This window comes from Bombus flavifrons, chromosome 3 (assembly GCF_040668555.2).
Source record: "Bombus flavifrons isolate JBK064 chromosome 3, iyBomFlav1_principal, whole genome shotgun sequence".
Taxonomy (NCBI): Eukaryota; Metazoa; Arthropoda; class Insecta; order Hymenoptera; family Apidae; genus Bombus; species Bombus flavifrons.
This window is the reverse complement of record NC_138444.1, coordinates 13,928,342-13,952,194: the sequence shown is the minus strand read 5'-3', so window position 1 is coordinate 13,952,194 and position 23,853 is coordinate 13,928,342. Positions and strand designations below refer to the sequence as shown.

Here is a 23,853-nt window from a genome sequence, read left to right as displayed (position 1 = left end):
TATAGTTTTTTATGTAATTAAATTTCCATATGCAAACAAATTTTTTATATGATTTCTAAAGCATTAAAAAAGAAGGAAAATTAGCATTATTGATACTTTGACATATACGTGTATATGTAGTTACATATATGCATAAATCAATACTTGCCAATTATTGGTCGATTATTTGGCGTAGGACTTTCACTGTAAACATCAAACTGCCCTAGAACTGTCGTAGATTGTAAAGTAGCAAGTACAAACGTAATAAACGCTAACAACAATATCAACATTATAAAGAGCAGATATTTCTGAATTTCTGAAAACGCAGAAATCGATGCTCAGTTGATTACTGCGTTTCCCGTTGTAGCTCCACGCTATATAAATAACTGCCCTCTTATATACGTAATCATAGAATATCTGTATATGTGATAAACATCGTATACCCATACATTACAAATTATATAAAATAAGGAATTGTTATTAAATCGTAAAAGTTTACACAATTTACATAATGATATGCCTTTAGTATATAAAATATATGCAAGAAATTTTTTAGGGTTATCGCTCATTACGATAAAACACGGGGAAAGCGGGCTTTTCCTAACTCCACACTCGAGTAACCGTTGGTGAAGAACGGCCAATACTCATCAATATTTTCTTCTCCTACATCTCAGTTTGTTAATCAATTAGTTGACATTTAACCTTGTTATCTCTAAAACTCAAACAGAAAGCATCTCAGAGCGTTTTGTGTAAAGTTGTCATAAAAGAAAAGTAAATCATATCAAATTTGACAATAATTTTGTACTCCGTACATGGTGTTATTCTGTGATAAATATTTACCCTAAAAATGTCACGACTTAAAAAAAAAAATAGAACATAGAAGAAGACTGTTCAGTATGCGATGAACAAGAAACTTCAGCAACTGAAAACGGCATAAAAACACATGAAAAGCTATTTATAACCGAATCAGAGTTGAATATTATTTATAAATAACCGTTCACGTCCAGGGCAAAAAGGAAAGAAATTATTGTTGACAGCAAAGAGTGAGACAGATGTAGAGAACCAATGTATGGAGACTGGGCCCGATGAGACAGTTTGGAAAGAAATAGATGCAAGTCCCAAACCTGGCAGGACATCAGTTTATAATATTTTTAGGGATATGCTAAACGGCATATAATGAAAGAACAAGTAAAAACGGAATTTAACAAATACGGCAAATAGATGCATTTATTGCTCTGCTATATGCCCGAGGTGAATATCAGACAAAGAATTTAGATGTTTCATATTTGTGGAATAAAACTCGGAGACCTGCATTTTTTTCAAAAACAATGAGCAGGAATGACTTTGCTGAAATTATGAGGTTAATTTGATTAGAAGAGCGAAAGAAGCCAACATTTACGAACCATTAAATTTGCAATGGTATCTACAGCGTGGGTTAGGTTCTTATAGAGAATTCACAAAATTGTTATAAACCTGATGCATACATTACTTTTATATAAAGAATCGCGGGGAAAACCATGCAATAAAACTATCAACAAGTTTAGATTAATTACTACAAAAAACTTGTCAAATAAAAAATTGTAAAGGTTACAAAATTACGAAAATTTATTTAAGATGCAGGAAATATGTATTGGAAACATGATAATAAGATAATTTGTAAAAAATGCAGCGAAGTTGAATAAGATATATCTCTATATAAATAAAAGTGTAATTTTATTTAAGTCTATAATTGAAATTAAACAAAAGTAAATTTCGACGAAATTATATGAAAGTTCATCATTTTATATACATTTAGTTATAAATTAACCATTATCTAAGTTAAATTATAAAAACTATTACTTCTTTAATCACCGGTCATTTTAACCGCACACGGTAAGAATAGGTATACACGAAGTGTCAGTAGGTTTAGTGTTAATCCCATGATATACTTTGAATTGATATTTATATAAATATATAAATATTTCAAATGCAAAATAATTATTCTTTGAAAATTATTTCCCAAAATATTAAATCACAAATGTTTTTGAAAAATAAAATCGTTATAAAATAATATGTTATTTCAAATATGTAATATTTCAGATAGTGTTAATTCGTATTCATGTTTCATATTCATAATTCAAACTCCTAAAACTGTATTCATATCTCTCCACGTTTGCCCTGAAGCAGATGCGCTGGAATATCGATTTCCGTGTTTTCATAGCCAGTCATTGCTTTCTATCATTTCACATATGTATAGCAAATTCATCAGTCGGTAAATCATTAACCAGAGAAAATTAATTACTAATTTTTAGGATCATGTTAAATTTCTATCTTTGGTCAATATAAATTATCGAAGATCATGCGAATTCCAATGTTTGTATAAACTATTGTATAAACCATTAAAATTAAACAGTTCTATATATTGAACATTTTTTAAAAACTAACTGAGTGATATAATGAATTATTCACATTGATATATCTTTAGAAAATCTATATGTCCAATCTAAGTCGAGAAGTTTCATAAGGAAATGTTAGTAAATTGTACTACGAGAAATACTGGCCCTATACCAGCGTATGGTACAACGAGGTATAGTGGAGTAATTAATTTGGAGGGAAATGGCAATAAATACTTTATCAATTCTCCACGCAATGCGCATATTGGGCTTTTACCACCATGCACGAAGACAGATAAGTGGTCAAAGAAATCGGTAAATAATAATCATTCATTTTAAGTTCTTTTCGAAATGCTCTTTAATAAAATAATTGAAGTTATTAAATGACAACATCTATACTTTTACAATGAAAGTGGCCTATCCTATTTATTAACTCATAACTTTCTTAGATTTGTCGGAATGGTGCGTCATAGATAACAAAATTAAAAGCCACTTTTTTAGAAACAACAGATTTTTTTATCTTTCCGTAAATTTAAAAATGTTTTATCTTTTACTACCATAAGGTTTAGATGCACCTTTATCATGTTTATTCGGCAATGCCTTTTCTTTCTCACTGAATCCCACCATTAATTATTAACTAAACAGAACTTCAAAATAAAAATTATATATTATCGTAATACTCGTAAGATTACTGTACACAAAGATGATGGAAGCCAAAAATTTTAAAACAAGAAAGTATGTAAAAAAAGCAACAAAAACATAATATATCTAGCTATAAATTTACTTATGTTTAGAGAAACAATAGAATTATAGAAAAGGAAGACGGCGTTTGCAGAAATTCCACAGAATCTACTATTCTATCAATTTGTGGAACCATCAGGAAAGAAAGCAGTCATTGTACATGTAAGGACGAAGCGTCATGTATCTGCTTAGAAAACGAAAGAAAATTAAAATCGTTGAGCGAAGACTATTCAGATTGTTGCACGAATTGGAAAGAAATTCAGAAATTGACAGATACTTCTGAAACGAAATTAACAGATTCATTCGAGAAACTGCTTAATTGTGTAGAAAATGGTGGAGACACGAGCATGTATCTAGATCTATTTGAACCTCATCCTAGAGAAGAGCAACGAATAAAAGGAAAAGATTCAGTACCGCTTGGATACAATGTGACTTTAATTCTTCCGCAATGTGTTTGCTTAAAAAGTAAATTGTTAATACTACATAGAACTTTAAGAATCTTATTTTACATTGAACTCCATCATTAGCGGTCATTTTGAAGGCATGCGATTTTTATTCGTGTCTTTTTATAAATATTTCTGTTATATATATATATATATATATATATATATATATATATATATATATATATATATATATAAGTGAAGTTTTTTTTATTCATATTCTGCTACACTTTATTCAAATTAGAATTCATACATGAAGTTACAAGTTCCAACAAGGTACACGTACAATTACGAAACGTATCATTTTTAAATTACAAAATACCTTATATAGGTTAAATATAGTAATATGTTTGTTAATATATACATTGTTTAATGTTATAATTTTTAATATTACATATGCATAGCGATATATTTTTTACTATTTCTTAATATTTCGAGCATGGTATATACGACAGATTATCAAGAAACCAAACAAATCGAAAATGAAAGTGAAGATACTATTCGTGATGAAAAATCTGAAACTATAAATGACTTAATATGTGCGCCTAGTATTATAGACCTTTCGTGGAATATAATGCAATCTGGAATGATTGAGAAAATACCAGAGAAATACACAACCAATATTTTTGAGTAAGATATTACATATTTTATCGTGAAATAAAATGTTTGCATATATATATGTATATGTATTGTTCTCTATCATACCTATAATGTCTGACATTTCCTATGCGAGCGCGTGTGGGCATGTGAATGCAATTTATATATTCTAAATTGCAGGAATGAAAAGAAAGAGCCAATAGGTACAGAAGTATGTTCTAATGTCCAAACAAACGTATGTACAGAAGGAAATTCTCAAACAACATACTGTTTGCATAAAGCATTTTTGGAAAAGATAAACAAATCATATTTTCCGATGTAATTGATATGAACAGTTTATGTATAAACATAAAATATTAATAATGTTATTTATAAAATAATATTTTGCATTGAGATAATTATTTGGTAATGATAAAGAACTATGTATATAATACGCACATGTATATATTAGTATGCATATTATACATAGGATCCGCTATATAGTAACGCTTTTACAAAACGGAACAAATGATTTATTATAATATATTATTAATATATATATATTATTCATCAAATACGTATCCATGAAAACCATTCAACTTTTATGTTTTGATAATATCTCGATACATATCCTCTGAAATCACTGTTGAAATTACTCTTGAGATCAATTTAAATGTGACACTCTGTATAAATAAAGCCAACCGCGATTGGGCTGCCGCAGTTTAAAGCGATTATTTGAGTTCTATCCTCAGTGAAGCGGTTTTTAAGCAAAAATAATCGCGGAGAGGAGCAATTAATTTCTAACAAACTATTCTTTTTAAGATATATTTCAAAACATAATTTGACCAGTAAAAATGGTAAGTTGTTATTTATAATTCATACTTACAATTATTTGTTTTCTTTTATCCACGTGCAACCTTATAGGTTAAGTTTCACACGTGATTATTTACCAACTTTCAGTTAATATAAATGAAAATAATTATAATTATTTATATTTGTTTATACATCGATATTAAGTCAAAATACATATTTTTTCAAAAGAATATTGCTCTTTCCTAATTATTTAAATATCTTTTATAGGGAGATGAAGTTAACCCTAAAGCGTATCCTTTAGCAGACGCTACTTTGACTTCTAAAATTTTGAATTTAGTGCAACAAGCCATGAATTATAAACAATTAAGGAAAGGGGCTAATGAAGCAACAAAAACATTAAATCGTGGCTTATCAGAATTTATCGTAATGGCTGCAGATGCAGAACCTCTAGAAATTTTGCTGCATTTGCCATTATTGTGTGAAGACAAAAATGTACCATATGTATTTGTTAGAAGCAAACAAGCTCTAGGTCGTGCTTGTGGTGTATCTAGGCCTGTTGTTGCTTGCTCTGTGACGGTTAATGAAGGATCACAATTAAAACCACAGATTCAGGCTATACAACAAGAGATTGAACGTCTCTTAGTTTAAATACTTTGTACCTGATTCAGAATCATTCTTTTTAAATTTAAATGTAATCAAACTATCATTTCTATTTTTTACACAGAATTTTGAATAATTTCAAGAGATCGAGCCTTATATATCTTTCATGCAGTGAAATTTATGTATAAGTTATCTTTATGACTGAAAAATGTTAACTAAAAAGTATTGATATTCTGTCTGTATCACAATCCAAAATAAATGTTTTTCATCACATATAAAATTCATGATCTTGTATGACTTTGATAGTTACTTTCATATTGTGTAAAAGAATAAACAACATTTCTCTTAAAAAATAAAAAATCATTTCTTTTTTTTTAGATATTGTAAGCATAAAATATTGAAGTATTGTACTTTCTTTCATTATTTTGGTATATTTGCCATTTATGAGAAAAGCGCTATCAATAATAAAGTGACCACATTGTATACTTACCTACATTCACGATTTAATAACACTTAAAACCAAACTTATTTATTAAAATTATATTTTGTTCTTACCAAAATAATTAGACCAATAGGATTTATCTTTTAAATTAATTACTTTAGACAATTAAAAAAATATGATGACAAATGTTTCCAATTAAGTAAGTAATGAGAAAAATGTAAAGGTTAGAAAAAATAAAACATATAAATTAACGAAATATATATTATAAAAGCTATAATAAAAAAAATATATGCATTAACGAAGTTACAATCATAAATTATTGATTAAGATAAGGTAAGGCAATAGAAGACCAGTTACCATGCCACCGATTTTTTTGAAATTTATGTAAGTCCTCTCGAAATTTTATATCTAATTGGTGTTGAATATCGTTATTAGGAAAATCTTCAAACCATGATTTCAATTGTTCTGCTAGTTCTTTGTCGTTCGAAAAAATCATTCCATTTTCCTTGTGTTTAACAAGTTCTGATAAACTAAAAAACAAATGTACTATACAAAAAATCTAAATATAAAATTTAAACATTTATAGATTCAAAACTTTTCAAAGCATAAAACATAAACTTTAATAAGTACAATAAATAAAAAGATCTAATTATAATATATTATAATGTCCCGCTTACCATTTAAAGTTATATGCACAAACTGGAAGCTCACAACCAAACATATCAATAATTTTCATAGGTAAGTCCAATCCACTAGATGATATGTGGAGACAAATGCCTAAATCCGCACTAGCTATAAACATAAATTATGCTTCTTATATACAAAAATATATTAGAATAAATACAAAATTTTATGATTAGACTTTAGTACCTAACATTTTAGGATACTCTTCACTTTCAAGCCATGGTGTCATGATTGTGACATGTTTCCAATTCTTTAGTTTTATAATAGCCGTATAAAATTCTTTCAAAGGACCTTTACCAGTTATCATACAAATTAAATCTGGTAGTTTACAAGTATCTTGTTCAAATGCATTTTCATATTCTGCGAAATAAAAAATTTTAAATATAACAATAAATAATTTAATAGTAAATGGTAATAATTGATGTCATCAATTATTGATCATAATAATATAACATACCCTGTAATGCATTTAACAATATTGAAAAATCTTCATCTTCTGTCCAACTTGTACTTGATATAATAAACCCAGGCCTTTTAGAGTATAATTGCGCTTCATTTTCTATATATTTCGTAAATACAGTTGAATTCTCTTCAGAACCTTTTAATGCATTATATTTTTCACTTAATTTTAATAAAAATATATGTTTTTCTGTTAATGATATAGGCTGAAATTCATTTGATGGTCGATCATATAATACCTCAGCTCTAAAGAAGAAAAAGATACTGAATTATAAATACCAAAATAAAAATTATTTTATATATGAAAACACTAACTTGATGCCCCATTTCAATTGTAAATCTTCCTTCATTGCTTGAGACACACAAAAATTATAATGTGCCTTAGAACCAAAATATGTTTCAATTGCTTTTGCAAATTTTACAAGTAAGTGGTCATCTTTTAGTGTTAATGCCATAAGAGTATGTGCATAATTATGCCAATCAATAATAAATTTTGAATCAACAACTATGGAATAAAACCAACAAACTGGAATCGTTGGTATTGCAGGTGGATTTTGTATTAATATATAATTTGATATATGTTTAGTGAATAATATCCATATAAGGTTAGATGTTTGCCATATCGTTTTTATTACATAATGAGGTAAACGAGACAATCCTGGAATATTAGAAAAAACTCTTTTATTCTACAAATATATATTTATATACAGTTATTACTTCAAACAAATTGTATCATACAATCATAAAATAAAACATAAAGACAAAAGAAGTAATAAAAGTGTTTATTTTAAATAAAATTAATCAACATAAATTATAAAAGTATTTACTCATTATACAAGTACATACGTACTATCTTCTATATCTGGGGGAGGATGAAGGTAATAAATATGTATAGAAGAATTTTCTCTTATTTCTTTTAAAGGTAATGAACCGGGATAACCTATAAAATCCACTGTGTAACCTTCTTTCGCAAATGACATCGCATGGTATTGCATTCTAGGACTCCTACCCAAATCTCCAAGAACAACAATACAAACATTTTTATGTTCTTTATATAGATTTAAACATAATTGTCTAATTAAAAACAAAATTGGAAAAATCGCAAATAATAAATAAACACTCGACATTTTAAAGCAAAACTTTGGTTTAAAAGTATGATCACCTTACACTTCGTTCACGAAAATGAGTTAGTAAAAGTAGAGAGAAAATTGACTATAGGCAATATGTAAGGACATGAAGATGTAACGACTAATTTGTGTAACCACGTAACTAATCACGCTTTTTATCCATCTTACTTTCATTATTGACTAAATTTATTAATTTTATGAATTTTGATTGTCTTAAAATTTGGTGGATTATATCAAAATGAACATTTCATATTATACTGAAAACAGACGACAATTCTCATTTCGTATCCAGCGAAAGAATGACGAAAAAGCAGGAGAAAGATTAAATGAAAATGAAAGATGAAATGAAAATACAAAATCTTTTAACGAAAATTTAAAAAATAGCCAATTAGAACTCCCTACCAAAAAAATTACTTTAAAAAATATAGAAAATTATGTCAATATTAATATCGAAAATTTCATTTCGGAAGAAAATCGCAAATTTTTATGAAAATTTAATATATTTATGAATTTTTTACACGAAGATACGATAATCTGGAAGAACGATAACACATATAAAGAAGAGTTAGAAATAGTACAAAATGTCAAAATATAATAATTTATTAACAAACAATGAAGAAAATAACCAATACATTTACAAATATCAGATATATCTAATATGTATGGTATCTCTATACCAATAGACCATCTTACAAAGGAAACCCATCCAAAATCTTTAGGCGAGACACTTGTACCTATTCAAGTGTAAACTTCTGCCTTCGAGGAAATCCCAATTGCTTTTTGCCCTTCCTCATAACTCTTGAGACTTACGTCCTTCTTTCTTAATGTCTTCTCGGGCGCAGATTTCCCTCAGCTTTAACGGAAACCTCTCCTTTGGATATTTCTAAAATCATTGAAGGAATTGGTTCTTTGGAAAATGAGAGATACAGAGCACCATTGTTTCATAAGCTGGCTCAATTTGTACATCACAGTTCGTCTGCTGTTCAATTGCTAGTCATTCCATTGAATTCTCATTGTCACAGAATCTTAACGGCACTTTTGTATAGTCCAGCATTGGCTTATTAATAAATAATTCATTTCCTCCTTCTTTTACTTCTCCTTCTCCTGCCTCTTGCCGTTGTTAGTAATGGTAGTGGTGCTGTTGATGTCGTTTGTTTTTTTCTTATTCTTCTTCTTTCCTCATCAGCTGTTTTTTGATTATAAGCTGTCTTTCTTGTACATCTTGTTTTTCTTCTTCATTTTCTAATAAACTTTTGGTGGTTCGAGTGCGGCATTATTCACCAAAACATCTTTTTTCTATTCGTAGTCTATTTTTTGTAGGATTTGATTTGTATATTTCGGGTAAAAAATGATCGTCAAATTTTATACTTTCGCCTTTCCTTGCCTCAGTAGTAAATACCGGGTCGTAAATCTTATAATCGCACGGTGGAACTGACGTATATAGATTGACACAAATTGTCTCTGGATTTGAATTTTGTCTCTAAAATACACTAAAAACTGTTATATTTTAGATGTGATGTCACACATGTGGTGTGACATATGATATGTTATAGTCTCTATTCATCGACTACTATCAGAAGATGGAAAACAAGTTATGAGATTGGCGCCCGAAAACCGAAGTTCAGTTAAAAAATTAAAACATCAAACAAAATAAAATGAAACTGTTTACATTACTGTATATTTTACATTTACTGTATACACATGTTTAGCACTCCAATTGTTCGACTAAAGTGTGTAGACTAAAGTTTGAGTTTTCACGATTCAGTAATGTTTGGTAATTTGAGAAGCATCATAGGAGCATAATAGCTGGTAGCTGCGCGACTCCGGCTCACTTGATTCCTTAGAAACTGACGAATTTATAACATTTTACAACAGTAAATGATTTCATATGCAAGGTCATTGAATTTGTCTCAATAAATGCCATTGTACGTACTAAGGAAAAAAAAGTGGTACCAATGAAAAAATATCCATACCAGTACAATTGCTAAGAGTTAACGTTAAATCTAAGTGGTGTATATATTAAAATTATTGCATCATTCCACCGATCCATTATCGTTTGAAAGAGAATATTCTCTTTTTTCTCTAAAAAAAATATAGTAAACAATTAATTTTTCTTTTTTAGGTAACTTACAATTAGTTTATTTATTTTCTGATTTTGTTATTTTCACACTTGTCTGCTTGGATAGGAAAGTAGACATGAATTTTTCCGTAGAACCGTACAATTAAATAGGTTCTTGTAGCGCGGAACTCAATAGGTTCTTGTCTATGCTAGCGTATAACCAAACGTGGCAGATCCCTAATTTTATAGGATCTTGTATATGCTAGCATATGTCACATTCAGCACTTAGCCACATGATGCAGCACTAGTCCGGAAGCCACCAGAACCATAAACGTGGGCACTCTCATTTCTTCTTTGGTAAAAGTAAACAAAATGTTATTACTGCTGGCTAGTAACACCCGAGTTTCACTAGTAGGCAACCAATAGTTGCAGTAACAGTATTCACATTTTGTTTATGTTTATTCTTTTATCTCGTTGGATAGATAATAGGAATTAAATTCTTAGGTTTATGGATAATACAACAATCTGAAAGCAAACAAATTTTATACAAAATTAGAGATTCATGTTTTATAATAAAATTCAAAAGGTGGACCTGTATTATAAATAACTTTCATATATGCTTGCATACTTACCAGTGAACAATAATTATATAATTTTTTTTACTTAAATGCCTGTAAAATCGTAATATAAAAATGTTACGTTTTTTAATAATTTAATATAAATATTTTCTAAGAATTAAATAAAAAATTTCTAAAATTTTACATTATTTTATAGCTCTTTTTTGTATCTCATAAAATTACTTATATGACTAAGATCACTGACCACTGATGAGAACCAAATAAATATCTTCTATATAAGATAAAATAAAGTACATATATTTATGTGATATTGTTCCGTCGCTTTATTTTATTATAAATTAAAATTTATATGCAAAAATTCGCTTATGAAAAGTAGAAATAACCTAACTGAGGAATTTAATTTGTAATATTGCCAACAGAGTTCTAAAGCAAATGATAGCAATATTATAATCAAATCCATATCTGTAGTATACACATTACACATGTGTCGTGGCGCCAAAATCTTATACTATTGCTGTACAAATAGCAAATTTTATATCAATTGCTTTTACCGTAATTTTCATATTTTCGAAGTTTTTCTCAGGTAGTAATGAAGGATGAGGAATATTACACAGTATTTTGAGGACAATGTACAGTCTACTAATGACGTATCGATACATTCTGATAATGATACGAAAAAAGAAACGAAGTATAGAAAGGATTCTAAAGGAAAGCGTAATCGTGTTAAAATTAAAATATCTCGAACGAATTCTAACGAAAGAGTATGTGATATTATGGACAATAGCAGTGATATGATTGATAAAACGCCTAGTCCATTTGCTAAGATAAATAACGAAGATAAAGATTCATATGAAACACCAAAAAAATCCTTTCCAAAAAGTGTTCGAAAGCCCTCCAAACGAAACAAATCAACAGATCAAGCTTCAAGTTATCTAAATTTAGGAACAAATGATTTGGATATAAAAAATAAAGAGCAAAGTAAAGAAGGTAATGTTAAAACCCGATTAAGCAGTAATAAAAAGTATAGAAAAGAATTGAGTAAAAAGACAAATATTAGTGAAGATGTAAGCATAGACAGTACACTTAAAAGTAGAGAAGTTATTAATGGTATAGAGGTAGTAACTATTGATTCTAATAATGAGATTGAGAATAGTAGGGAAGAATCAAATGCTTTTCAAATTCTAATGAATCGTAATAAGGTAGTTCAATATGTCTCACCAATAAAAGTTCTTCCTCAAAATGAAGAAGTAAATAGCAGAAAATCAGAAGAGTATAGAGAGAAACTAAAACGTTCTAAAGAAAAACTAATAGCGTTAGCTGATAAAAAAGGATATTCTAAAAGAAAACTTGCAGAGATGGAAGAAGGTGAAAAAATAGAACAAATAATACAAAATCGTATAAAGCTGTTTAAAGGTGAAGAGAGAAAGGATAGTAACATGAGTACAACTATTTTAAATCATAAGCAATCAGGTGGTAGTTTATTAAATTATTTCAGGTAAGGAGTTAGTAGTTACTCATTTTTCTCTTGAACTATGAATTTCTTTTGTTTTCAATATTCCTTTTTATGTTTATTTTATACAATATAGCAAAATTCCAGTGGATTTAGTACATACAAATATGGCAAATATGTCCACTATTGTAGTAAAAGCTGATGTACATATGACAGAAAACAATGCTAGATGTGAATTATATAAGTCAGATTTAAGTAGTACGATACAATCAAATAAGAAACCTAATAAATTAGAATTATCTCAAATGGATGACATTAGAATCATAGAATCTGAAAACGTTAATATTTTGAGTAATAAAAAAAAGCAACAAAATGAACAGAATCACAAGCACAGATGGTCGTTGCGAATCAAACTTCAAACTTACGAAAATGAAAATGCTTCAGCAGGTATTTGAAACCTAAATATTACTTCTAATTCATTATATAAAAGATCTGAAGAGAAAGAGAGAGAGGAATAGAGAGAAATACATATGATGTAAAAAAATGTATGGGAGTCTCCCAAAATCAAATATTTTGGTTGATGGCAGTGAGCTTTTACACTTTGATCGCTGACTTTTTATTTTAATATTTTGTTATACATACATTTTATTGTATACTTTTTAAAATAAATTATTTACTTTTTAAATAGGTGATACCAGTGATGAAGAATTATTCTCACCAAGAAGTAAGGTTAAATTAGATATGAAAAACTATAAAAAATGTGGGTCAACTAGAAATCTAGATTCAGAAAACTTATCAACAAAAAATAGGAATGTAAAAGGAATATCAAAGCCAGCAGATGGATATACAAAATTAAAGCTGGAGAAACGTGAACATTCGGAAAGTTCAAAAAATAACAATAAATGTTTAAATAACAAATCTGAGAATAAACAGAAATTTATTAAGTGTGATAAACATGATTCAACTTTGATAAAAAATAGTAACGTAAAGAACTATAGTAATACTAATTTAGAATATACTACAGAAAATAAACAAAGTGAAGAGGATTGTATGATTATCAAAGACAACAGTTTAAAGAGAAAAACATTTGATAAATTAGCTCCTTTATTTACCAAACGGAAAAGGCAAAATCCAGAAATAATTGCAGCACGACGATTGTTTTTACAGCCAGATATGACACATAATAATAGTAAAAATAAAAATCGGAAAGTAAATGTTTGTAGTATATTACCATTTCCACTCATTAGTCATGTTACACAGTTAAATAATTTATCTTGGCATGAAACTAACATTTTTAATATCCCAAAAGAAATCTGTAACAATTATGTTCCAATTATAGATATAAACGATTTTAAATCTTTAATAGATTTTTCCAAGAAAAAATTGAAAGCTTTAGAAAAAATTAACAAACCGAAAATTCAAGAAGTATTAACAGATATAGAAAAACGTTGTTCAAATGTAAAAGACATGTGGGATGTTATTTCACTTATTGTTAAGGAACAACCTAATAAAATAGTATCTCCTAGAACAAAAACTAAAAGAAATAAACAATCGGGGAAAAAAGAAGTAATAGAATACAAAACTAAGGAGGATCAATTTGAATACTGTAGTTGGACTTACAAATACAGACCAAAATGCTCTCAGGAAATAGTTGGAAACGAAGAAGCAGTAGCAAAATTTAGGGAATGGCTGCTTGGGTGGAAACCAATGTTTACCAATGAGGATGTTAGCAGTGGAGATGAATTTTATTCATCTGATAGTTGTCAAACAAGAATTAGTGAAAATAATCAAGTAGCTGTATTACTCGGACCACATGGCTGTGGTAAGACTGCGAGTGTATATGCACTAGCAGATGAATTTGGTTACATGTTAGTATTAAAAAATTATATTAAATTAACGTATATGATTAAGAACGTTATATAATTTGTGTATATATATATAATAAAAAATTCTTTTTTAGTGTATTAGAGTTAAATGCATCATCTAGAAGAACAGGAAAAAAGCTTTTAAAAGAATTAGAAGAAGCAACTAAATCACATCGAATTAAGAAAGATGAGAAAATATCTGTATTTTGTGACCTAGTTTCAGATGAAATTATGCCAAAGAAAATACCACAAAACTCCCTCATTCTTTTAGAAGATGTTGATATTATATTTGAAGAAGATGAAGGTTTTATTTCTGCTACATATCAATTAGCATCAAATTCAAAGCGTCCAATTGTTATGACATGTAGAGACGTTTGTTCCCATCTCAATAAAATGGCACCTCAACAAAACAGAATTTATTTTCAAGAGCCTGTTGGGAATAGAGTTTGTGTTTTATTAGAATTAATTTCATTGGCAGAAACTGGTTATAGACTTCCATCTAATTGTATAACAGTAAGTTTGACTTATATGATGTGTAAGCAAAATTAATATGCGTTATTTTATTAATTTTATAGAGATGAAATTGTAAATACTAAAATTCTTCTTATTTACAGGAATTATTGCAAAGCGGTGATTTACGAAAAGCTATATTACAGTTACAATATTTATTGTTATCTGGCCCACCACGAATATTGGAACAGACCATAAGTTTTAAAAATTCATTTTGGCAAAATATACGGTATTATATACACAAGCCAGCAATTAAAATAACTAAGAAGGGGAAAAGGAAAAGAGTTGCAAGTAACGAAGTAACAAATGATGACAAAAACATACTATATAATATAGCAAATAAATTAGATAATATAGCTTTACTATCATCTCTAATTGAAATAGAAGATTGTGCATTAAATCTGTGGCAAAAAAAAGCACAACCCAATTTATCTTTGGTCGAAAATACTGCTCCATATTCAGCTTCTAGTAATATATGTCTAGAAATAGCTGAATGGATAGGTAGTAAAATTATATGTAAAGAGGAATTGAATGACTACAATGGGACACAATATCAAGATAATATTATGTTAAAAAAACAGTCAAATAAAGGAGTAAATGAAGCCTTGTCACAAACTACATCGTTATTGCTTGACCATCAAATTATAGCTACAGATTACCTCCCATCTGTAAGAACAATATGTAGAGCAGAAGCATTAAGGGCTAACAACAATAATAAAAGAAGAAATCGGTTCTTTCATTATCTTCATAATTTGAAAGCACCATCTACATTATTTCAACCTAATATTTTAGCGGCAGCATGCAAAATAATGCACGATAAAGTTGACAATAATATACAAAGTGAAAATAATAGTGGTCTAGTATAACGATTAATTTTTTGCATTAAATATGTTATAAACATTTATAAACATAGTGCAAATATTATTTTTAAATATATAATAAATCAAAAGAAGCAGTGCATTTTTATAAAACGCTAGAAAAATGAGTGTTATTATTTAATTATATTTTACTTTTTAATCCTTTTTTTTTAAAGAAAATAGATTGTAGATTGTTAGTCATACCTACTTTTATAATATTAAAAACATACATAAATATTTTATATATTAATAATGAAGCAAAATACTTGTTATCTTGAAAAATATTCAGCATTATATACCTTTTTTCTGAGAGCAGTAATATTGTATAAGCATAAAATTAATGTAAAGTTGTATTATACATAGTGCCTCCAAACTGTCTTAGGCTAACAGATTATGTCTTGAATCTTATGATTACATAAATAAAAGATATATTTATTATTAATCAATGTTTTTTATTTTCTTTAGTAAGAATGATATCAATGTAGAGACTTAAATTTTTATATGATGTAACTTGCGATTTAATTCTTCAAATTTTAGAATTTTGCGAATGAAGAAGTCTCCATAACGATGTGCTACTTTCGTGTCCGCAATATGAATCATATCGTGATCTATATAAAAATCCAGCTGTAACAACATGCGTTGTGATTATTTTTTAATGATAGTAAATATAAAATTAAATTAATCAATGTCATATTAAATAACAAATTACCTCTGAGCCAGATTGAAATTTTCCATCTAATCCCGATGCACCTTTTGTCCAAACAATATTCTTCATTTTATGTTTAAAACACAATAGATGAATAGTTAATGCACTGACTTCTTTATCTAAATCCCAGCTCTCATCTGGCCTAGTATTACTACACATAAATGTAGCTAGTTTACTTAATGGCAAAGTAGTATATAATTTTAAATATGAACGAATAGTTGGTAACATCTTTTGTTGAACAACTTCATCCATAAAGACTTGAGTTTGATGCTTAATTGCTTCTCGAACATAATCTTCAGTTGGATTATCAGGGTTTGGTGGTGTAAGAGATAAAAACTTTGGACATGCAAATAGAAAGCATGATTCAAATTCAACTAAATCTCCATATTGCATTTTATACATTTTTTCATGATAATTTTTGTCACGTAACGCCTGTTGTAATCCATCATCTATACATTGTGGATGAAGAACAAGACAGATTGCTAATAAATGATACATTTGCTCTGTTTGCTTATTAATTTGATCATTTTGGTAACTTCTTGTTGCAAACAACTGTTTGGTTCTTTGAATATATAATAAAATACCAGAAAATGTTCTGATTGCATCTGCATATCTCCGCATCATCATATAAGCAAAACCAACATAATATGCTGTTGATATTTGACAACCAGGAACATGTGAGTATGCACTCTTTTTATAAAGTTCAACATTTTCTAATACTTTAATGGCTTGATAATAGTCTCCCAAAAGAGAATGTAAACGTAATAATCCTACAAGAGAAAAATATCCAAGCATTTTATATAAAGAGTGTCTTCCAAATACACCAGCAACAGAATCTGGATCTCCACCACTTGCATATACTTCTAATTGACTTTTGATTTTTGATTTGTCTACTAAATAATGTAAAACATTCAAAACACACAATACATCCCATGTTTTGCTATGTGCATTTAAATTTTCAATTTCTTCAGGTGTTTTATTTGATAAATTAGCACGATATTGAGTAAAAGACTGAAATTGGTAAACAAATTCATCAATAAGCTCCCATAACCATTGATCAGGTAACTCTAATTGAACTGGCGTCTCTGGACGTAAAATATAATTAAAAAGATCACAATAATTATAAAAAGAACCAAGACGTTGTTCTAATGTTGGTCCTTGCATTCGAGCATAGATATGACGATAATAAAGCTCTTTATACAGAGTAAGAAATACTGGATCATTGTCAACTATATGTGCAATTGTTTGAGTATCTGGCCAGGAAGACTTATCAAATAATTGTTCTGAGATTTTCGGGAACGTTGTTTCATAAAGATTTTGAATCTCAAAAATCATTCCTTCATTTATACAATTGCGTAAGAAAACCAGGAAATTTCGTACAACTTCTGGTACTTGACGATAACCTAATCTGTCATACTGGTCACCATGAACATCTGGTGGTCCATAATCGTCATAAGCATCATACTGAAAATAATATAAATATTAATCACTATAATATGATAAAAAATACGAATATTTACTTAAGTAATATTTACCTCGCTATAATCGTCATACATGGTAATTACTTTTAACTAACTTTATATTTTATATAAAACACTTGGTATAACCTATGCGTTAAAGCAACAAGCTAACCAAAAAGATCGGCAGATAGTTCACGAGTTACTAAATGGCATGATCATAAACTAATCCAAACTAAGATATGCCTCTTACAAATTGTATTTGAAGATAAAATTCAACATTAATAGTCTATCCGACGAGACAAGGCAATAAACATGAACAAAATTTAATTACTACGGTTGCAACTATTTGATGCCGTCTAGTGACACTTAAGTGACACTAATTGGCAACTAATAATTGCAAATGCAATAATCAAATTTTGTTTACGTTAACTGCCTTATCGCGTTGGACGAATTATAGATGGCGTAATCAAACAGCAATGAAAGTTCTTCACTATAATTTATTGTTTATGGTAGATGTCTTTAAATATATAAGTATATTGTCACGGACACCACACGTAAAAGTGTGTGTCATTTTTGTAAATGTAAATTTATTGTGTGCTTGTTTGGTATATAAAATGGGCATATTAGAAAAAATATCTGAGATTGAAAAAGAAATTGCTCGGACGCAAAAGAATAAAGGTTCGTACATATCTTAAGATTAAATTGTTTTTTCTAACCTTATGTAGAAATGCTTCTATATATTCATTTATGCATACTCTTGTAACATACGCAAAGAATTACACATAATACAAACATTTGTCATTTCCGATATACATAATTTTGTCCTTTTATTAAAATTAGTATTATTGTTAAAATACTTCAATATTGATAAATCATCTTGAAACTAACTAAATCTTTGCTGTTTTGTATACACTGCTAATTTATTAATAAAATTTATTTTAAAAAATGTTTGTATTTATTATTGATCATTATTTATAATTTATTATATTTCTATTAAGTTGTTCCATATATATTTTACAGAAAACAATATAAATTTATTATTATCATTGCTATCACAATAAATATATATGGTATAAAGATCATATATATATTTTCTATAAAAGTTATAAGTTGAATAATAGTTAACTTTATTTACAAAATTTATTTTCAGCTACTGAATATCATTTAGGTTTATTAAAAGCAAAGCTTGCGAAGTATAGATCACAACTTTTAGAACCACCAAAGAAATCTGAAAAAGGAGAAGGGTTTGATGTATTAAAATCAGGAGATGCAAGAGTAGCTTTAATAGGTTTTCCCTCTGTAGGAAAATCTACTTTGTTAAGTACATTAACACACACAGAATCTGAAGCAGCATCTTATGAATTTACTACTTTAACTTGTATACCTGGTGTTATTGAATATAAAGGAGCTAATATTCAACTTCTTGATCTTCCTGGAATAATTGAAGGTGCTGCGCAGGTAATCACAAGATTAAACTTTATATAATACTAATATATAATAATAGTTTATAAAAATCTTATATTTGTGAATATTTCATTAAGGGTAAAGGGAGAGGTAGACAAGTAATAGCTGTTGCAAGAACAGCGGACTTAGTTCTTATGATGCTAGATGCTACTAAACAAGATGTACAAAGACAACTTCTAGAAAAAGAATTGGAATCAGTTGGTATACGACTTAATAAGAAAAAGCCAAACATATATTTTAAGATAAAAAAGGGAGGTGGATTGGCATTCAACTCCACATGTCCATTAACAAAAGTAGATGAGAAATTAGTGCAAATGATTTTACATGAATATAAAATTTTCAATGCAGAAGTTCTATTTCGTGAAGATTGCAGTGCAGATGAGCTAATCGATGTGATTAATGCTAACAGAGTATATTTACCATGTCTTTATGTACATAACAAAATAGATCAAATATCAATAGAAGAAGTGGATAGAATTGCCAGGCAGCCTAATAGCGTAGTAGTTAGGTACAATTTTTCTATATATTTTTATGTAATATATATATTCAAAAAATTGATTTTCAAATTTTCATATAAAAATGTTATTAATTTCATATAAAATATTCATATAAAAATTTTTGTATCTTAAAGTTAAATATTACAACATTATAAACACTATTTCATATGTTTTTTACAGTTGTAATATGAAATTGAATCTAGATTTCCTTCTTGAAACATTGTGGGAATATTTATCTTTAATAAGAGTTTATACAAAAAAACCTGGACAACCACCTGATTTTGAAGATGGTTTAATATTAAGAAAAGGGGTTACTGTAGAACATGTATGTCATGCAATTCATCGTACACTTGCTCAACAATTTAAATATGCTCTTGTTTGGGTAAGTATCACTTTTAATGTATTAGGTTTTCAAAATATTAATAGTTTATATTCTTACAATTATTTGTTAAAGATTTTGAATCAATATTTTCTCAATAAACTATCTATTTCTATACTTTGTACAATATTCATTTGTGTGACATGTTGTGATAAATCTTCTCATAAAACTGATAAAACATATTTTGTAATAAATTTCTAAAAAATATGTGAAAGAATGTAATAAAGATAATGAATTATAGATAGTAGTAAATTCTCAAGTAAATGTCTTAAAAAAGAAGAACATTTTTTTAGATGGATTGATAATATCTTACATATTTTTTTTAGGGTACAAGTACCAAGTATTCACCACAACGAGTAGGAGTGCAACATGTTATGCACGATGAAGACGTTATTCAAGTAGTTAAAAAATAAAATTTATCTGATTATGTGCATAAATTATCTGTGAAAATCTAAATAGCAAAAATAGAACATTGTATAATTTTGTTTATACATTTTATACGAATTTGCTGAAACGAAAAGGAAGAGATTTTCTTTTAAAATTTACTTCAACTTCTGGGTTTGTTATATTTAGTATAAATATGAAACATTTATACTATATATTTCTTATTAGTTTAAAAACTAAAATTGTTTAAATGCAACTTTTAATAAATATCATTCATATAAAAATAAACCTAAAAAAGCCAATTTTTTATAGTTGTATAATAATCATATATACATACCATTTGTTTATTAAAAATATATTGCGAAAAATAAATATTGTTTTGTATATTTATTTATATTTACGTAACATATATGTTTACATTATATTATTTTTTACATATATGTGAAGAACGTATCCTACATAAAAAAAAATAAATAAATACATAAATTAATCACGAAAGTATTTGATTGTGCCTAAGAAATAAATAAAACATTATTAAATAACCATTACAGTATTTATTTCTTATTTCATTGATAGCAGGATATATAATATACAGAATGGCCTAGTTAAATGGGATCACCTAAATATCCTTTGAAATACTGTAACTTTGTCCTGAGAAGATTTTTCATTTAACAATAAATACGACAAATATCCGATGTAAATAAGAAACTGAACAGTAAATTTGAACTTGGAGAGAGATATTCAGGTACGGTGCGTATTTAGGTGATCCCATTTAGTTAGTCTACCTTTAGTAACTTGTAACCTCAACATTGATATCTTACAACTTAATTTATAAATGTACAAAATTTTATATCCTAAATAATACTAAAAAATCTTAATCTCTCGGTTGTAAAATATTTATTAGTTACATTAAATATTACAATATGATTCTTATTACAAAAATGTTGAGGAATTACAAACTTAACTACGATAGCTACAATTCAGTAATAATCGCTTTACATGAAGATCCACCTTATTTTACCTGGACAAGAATCATTTATTACACAGTTGCCTTAATAGTTGACCACTCGACGAACATACTTGACCTTCGGCCTTCGATAAACTTGACAGTAGACACCTCAACTAAGCAATTAAACATAGGGTAGACAATACAGTAGAAAATGGATTTCATTCTTGTTTTGTTATGATTTTGCTTGAAACTATAACAGCCATCGGTGAAAAATCATCATAGGGAAACGTTGTCGATACGTGAAAGTAACTTCGTGTTGAATGCAACATGGTTTGATTTGTAAAAACGAATCTTTAAAAGAAGTTTATCCGTCCACGGATTCCAAATACAAAAAACGTTAAAGGGGCGATCAGTGCATAGAGGTTTGCCTGCAGTATGCTCAGGGTTTACAATACAGGGATAGTATGGCTGCAGGTGAGGCCAGCACAACAAAGTCTCGTCAAGAAAAACAATACGATTATCTCCTCAAATTTCTGCTGGTTGGTGACAGTGACGTTGGAAAACAAGAAATCTTGAGTGGACTCGAAGATGGTGCTGCCGAATCTCCGTTTTGCAGCGGCAGTGGTATTCTACGATTTTCCTTATCAGTATCTTTTAGCTACCTCTTTTCCCTTTCCCTCTAATTTAAAATAATGCACTTGCATCGTGTTTAATTTAACTTTATTTCATTAGAACTACATAATCAATGTCATAAAATATAATAATATTTGTTTAATTGAGCTAAATTTGATATTTAATCATGATAGTTAATTAAAGGGGCATACCAGAGAAATTTCACTGTTAATTATTTCTGATTTGTTGATATTTGTAATAAACATTAATTTGTTACCTATTTGATAAAACTAGTTTAAAGCTTATGACTTGTAATTGAACATGAAAATATCAATTTAAAGGTTCATGCGAGCAATTTTAAAATAAGATTTTAGAGAATCATACAAAAGCTGAATAAGTACATTATATTACATTATATTCTGTTTATTCATTTTAATTGTGTCATCCTGTAACACTTGTTTTATTCCTAACAATCTGAATTTTCTATTTTCTCTCTTGAACAATTTGAATCTCAAATACTTTGAACCTACTTTTTAGCATATAAAACTACTACTATCTTATTGGATGGAAAGAGAGTAAAATTACAATTATGGGACACATCAGGTCAAGGTAGATTTTGTACAATAATCAGATCTTATTCTCGTGGGGCTCAAGGTATATTTTTAGTCTATGACATTACCAATAAATGGTCTTTTGATGGCATTGATAGATGGTTAAAGGAAGTTGAAGAGGTATATAAAAATTATCTTAAATATCAATTTTATATTATTAAGCAATTATTATATAGTTAAATTTATTGTAGCATGCTCCTGGAGTACCAAAAGTACTTGTTGGTAATCGCCTTCACTTAGCTTTTAAAAGACAAGTGGGAGAACGTGATGCTGAAGCATATGCAGCTAAAAATCATATGGCATTTTTTGAAGTTTCACCTCTTTGTGATTTTAATATTCGTGAAAGTTTTTCTGAACTTTCTCGAATGGCTTTACATCGTAATGGAATGGAAAGATTATGGAGATCTAATAAAGGTAATGCATTTCAATTTTTGCTATAATATTTTTTTTAAATCTGTTACAAATACCAATCTGATTTTTAGTTCTCAGTCTTCAAGAACTTGCATGTCGTGCAATAGTTGCAAGAACAACAGTTTATGGTATTGATCAGCTTCCATTGCCTAAATCCATTAAATCTCATTTGAAATCTTACGCAATGACAACTACATCTCAATTACGTTATAATGGAAATAGATCATTGAGCTCTAGTAAAAGTCTAGGTTCCCATCACCGAAAATTACGTTTTGTTGGTGTAGGTCATAATGGACTATCAACTCCAGGTAGTTCACCTGGTAGTATAACAGATTCTCGTACCAGTTGTGTCGGTCGTAATTCTTGCACAATATCTTGAGAATAATTTTATGATTATAATTGTAAATATATAATATTAATTCTTCCTTCCTGTCTTGATGTAAAGAGTTTTGTTAACATGTGCCATCAAAAATAATAAAACATTGAAATCTTTTTTTTTAATAGTAATTATAGCATGAAATATTAGCAGTAAAATTTAAAAAAATAAAAAAAATGATTTATTTATAATTACAAAATATAAATAATTATAGCGCTTCTATATTTAATTTTATAGCTATTTAATATTACAATTTTTTTGTCATATTTCTTTAGTAGCTTTACAATATTTGAAATAATAATTTAACAACTTTTGTTAATGATTCAAAAATTTCATTATTATTAATGAAAAAATTATGAATTTTATTAAAAGTGTAAAGATACATTAACAAATCAAAAAGTTCTTACTGTCTTTTCTTAAATTTTGATGGACAATGTTTTTTAAAACGA

The 23,853-nt window shown here is 28.1% G+C and overlaps 7 protein-coding genes across 8 annotated transcripts; 5 read left to right on the top strand and 2 right to left on the bottom strand.

The window, feature by feature from the left end:
* Window positions 1–162: 162 nt before the first annotated feature.
* Window positions 163–4,502, top strand: LOC138178583 (uncharacterized). Of its 2 annotated transcripts, XM_069110583.1 has the most exons (5): window positions 163–2,331; window positions 2,444–2,666; window positions 3,146–3,557; window positions 3,991–4,165; window positions 4,313–4,502. In XM_069110583.1, exons 2-5 carry the CDS (start codon window positions 2,487–2,489, stop codon window positions 4,452–4,454), a joined length of 909 nt encoding a protein of 302 aa, XP_068966684.1. In that variant the 5' UTR covers window positions 163–2,331; window positions 2,444–2,486; the 3' UTR covers window positions 4,455–4,502. The 2 variants fall into 2 exon arrangements, with proteins under 2 accessions (XP_068966684.1, XP_068966683.1); XM_069110582.1 differs by having other exon boundaries at window positions 163–2,666.
* A 251-nt stretch (window positions 4,503–4,753) lies between these two features.
* hoip (NHP2-like protein 1 hoip) lies at window positions 4,754–6,441 on the top strand. The gene is made up of 2 exons (XM_069110597.1): window positions 4,754–4,968; window positions 5,192–6,441. The coding sequence occupies exons 1-2, from the start codon at window positions 4,966–4,968 to the stop codon at window positions 5,570–5,572; spliced, it is 384 nt and encodes a 127-aa protein (XP_068966698.1). The 5' UTR covers window positions 4,754–4,965; the 3' UTR covers window positions 5,573–6,441.
* LOC138178576 (chitobiosyldiphosphodolichol beta-mannosyltransferase) lies at window positions 6,210–8,517 on the bottom strand. The gene is made up of 6 exons (XM_069110572.1): window positions 7,960–8,517; window positions 7,425–7,767; window positions 7,108–7,355; window positions 6,837–7,010; window positions 6,644–6,758; window positions 6,210–6,496 (listed from the first exon to the last, which is right to left on the bottom strand). Exons 1-6 carry the CDS (start codon window positions 8,234–8,236, stop codon window positions 6,283–6,285), a joined length of 1,371 nt encoding a protein of 456 aa, XP_068966673.1. The 5' UTR covers window positions 8,237–8,517; the 3' UTR covers window positions 6,210–6,282.
* Window positions 8,518–11,139: 2,622 nt separating this feature from the next.
* Window positions 11,140–15,997, top strand: elg1 (enhanced level of genomic instability 1). The gene is made up of 5 exons (XM_069110553.1): window positions 11,140–12,368; window positions 12,460–12,770; window positions 13,012–14,191; window positions 14,284–14,701; window positions 14,803–15,997. Exons 1-5 carry the CDS (start codon window positions 11,470–11,472, stop codon window positions 15,562–15,564), a joined length of 3,570 nt encoding a protein of 1,189 aa, XP_068966654.1. The 5' UTR covers window positions 11,140–11,469; the 3' UTR covers window positions 15,565–15,997.
* On the bottom strand, window positions 15,987–17,957 carry eIF3l (eukaryotic translation initiation factor 3 subunit L). The gene is made up of 3 exons (XM_069110571.1): window positions 17,797–17,957; window positions 16,265–17,725; window positions 15,987–16,179 (listed from the first exon to the last, which is right to left on the bottom strand). Exons 1-3 carry the CDS (start codon window positions 17,815–17,817, stop codon window positions 16,045–16,047), a joined length of 1,617 nt encoding a protein of 538 aa, XP_068966672.1. The 5' UTR covers window positions 17,818–17,957; the 3' UTR covers window positions 15,987–16,044.
* A 277-nt stretch (window positions 17,958–18,234) lies between these two features.
* Window positions 18,235–20,780, top strand: LOC138178580 (developmentally-regulated GTP-binding protein 2). The gene is made up of 5 exons (XM_069110578.1): window positions 18,235–18,399; window positions 18,872–19,179; window positions 19,263–19,693; window positions 19,863–20,064; window positions 20,388–20,780. The coding sequence occupies exons 1-5, from the start codon at window positions 18,336–18,338 to the stop codon at window positions 20,472–20,474; spliced, it is 1,092 nt and encodes a 363-aa protein (XP_068966679.1). The 5' UTR covers window positions 18,235–18,335; the 3' UTR covers window positions 20,475–20,780.
* Window positions 20,781–21,478: 698 nt separating this feature from the next.
* Window positions 21,479–23,789, top strand: Rab40 (RAS oncogene family member Rab40). The gene is made up of 4 exons (XM_069110584.1): window positions 21,479–22,018; window positions 22,544–22,737; window positions 22,809–23,031; window positions 23,100–23,789. The coding sequence occupies exons 1-4, from the start codon at window positions 21,859–21,861 to the stop codon at window positions 23,405–23,407; spliced, it is 885 nt and encodes a 294-aa protein (XP_068966685.1). The 5' UTR covers window positions 21,479–21,858; the 3' UTR covers window positions 23,408–23,789.
* Window positions 23,790–23,853: the final 64 nt, after the last annotated feature.

Bases quoted from the DNA above. Each gene is read 5' to 3' on its own strand.
- LOC138178583 (XM_069110583.1), top strand. From the start codon at position 2,487: ATGTTAGTAAATTGTACTACGAGAAATACTGGCCCTATACCAGCGTAT. The intron at 2,667-3,145 runs GTAAATAATAAT...ACTTATGTTTAG, and splicing joins ATAAGTGGTCAAAGAAATCG to AGAAACAATAGAATTATAGA. The intron at 4,166-4,312 runs GTAAGATATTAC...TCTAAATTGCAG, and splicing joins TACACAACCAATATTTTTGA to GAATGAAAAGAAAGAGCCAA.
- Rab40 (XM_069110584.1), top strand. From the start codon at position 21,859: ATGGCTGCAGGTGAGGCCAGCACAACAAAGTCTCGTCAAGAAAAACAA. The intron at 22,019-22,543 runs GTATTCTACGAT...CCTACTTTTTAG, and splicing joins TCCGTTTTGCAGCGGCAGTG to CATATAAAACTACTACTATC. The intron at 22,738-22,808 runs GTATATAAAAAT...AATTTATTGTAG, and splicing joins GGTTAAAGGAAGTTGAAGAG to CATGCTCCTGGAGTACCAAA.
- LOC138178576 (XM_069110572.1), bottom strand. From the start codon at position 8,236: ATGTCGAGTGTTTATTTATTATTTGCGATTTTTCCAATTTTGTTTTTA. The intron at 7,768-7,959 runs GTACGTATGTAC...CTAATATTCCAG, and splicing joins TCCCCCAGATATAGAAGATA to GATTGTCTCGTTTACCTCAT. The intron at 6,759-6,836 runs GTACTAAAGTCT...TTATGTTTATAG, and splicing joins AGAGTATCCTAAAATGTTAG to CTAGTGCGGATTTAGGCATT.
- eIF3l (XM_069110571.1), bottom strand. From the start codon at position 17,817: ATGTATGACGATTATAGCGAG. The intron at 17,726-17,796 runs GTAAATATTACT...TATTATTTTCAG, and splicing joins TGTATGACGATTATAGCGAG to TATGATGCTTATGACGATTA. The intron at 16,180-16,264 runs GTAATTTGTTAT...ATGTTGTTACAG, and splicing joins AATTTCAATCTGGCTCAGAG to CTGGATTTTTATATAGATCA.
- elg1 (XM_069110553.1), top strand. From the start codon at position 11,470: ATGAGGAATATTACACAGTATTTTGAGGACAATGTACAGTCTACTAAT. The intron at 12,369-12,459 runs GTAAGGAGTTAG...TATACAATATAG, and splicing joins AGTTTATTAAATTATTTCAG to CAAAATTCCAGTGGATTTAG. The intron at 14,192-14,283 runs GTTAGTATTAAA...ATTCTTTTTTAG, and splicing joins GCAGATGAATTTGGTTACAT to TGTATTAGAGTTAAATGCAT.
- LOC138178580 (XM_069110578.1), top strand. From the start codon at position 18,336: ATGGGCATATTAGAAAAAATATCTGAGATTGAAAAAGAAATTGCTCGG. The intron at 18,400-18,871 runs GTTCGTACATAT...ATTTATTTTCAG, and splicing joins TCGGACGCAAAAGAATAAAG to CTACTGAATATCATTTAGGT. The intron at 19,180-19,262 runs GTAATCACAAGA...TATTTCATTAAG, and splicing joins TAATTGAAGGTGCTGCGCAG to GGTAAAGGGAGAGGTAGACA.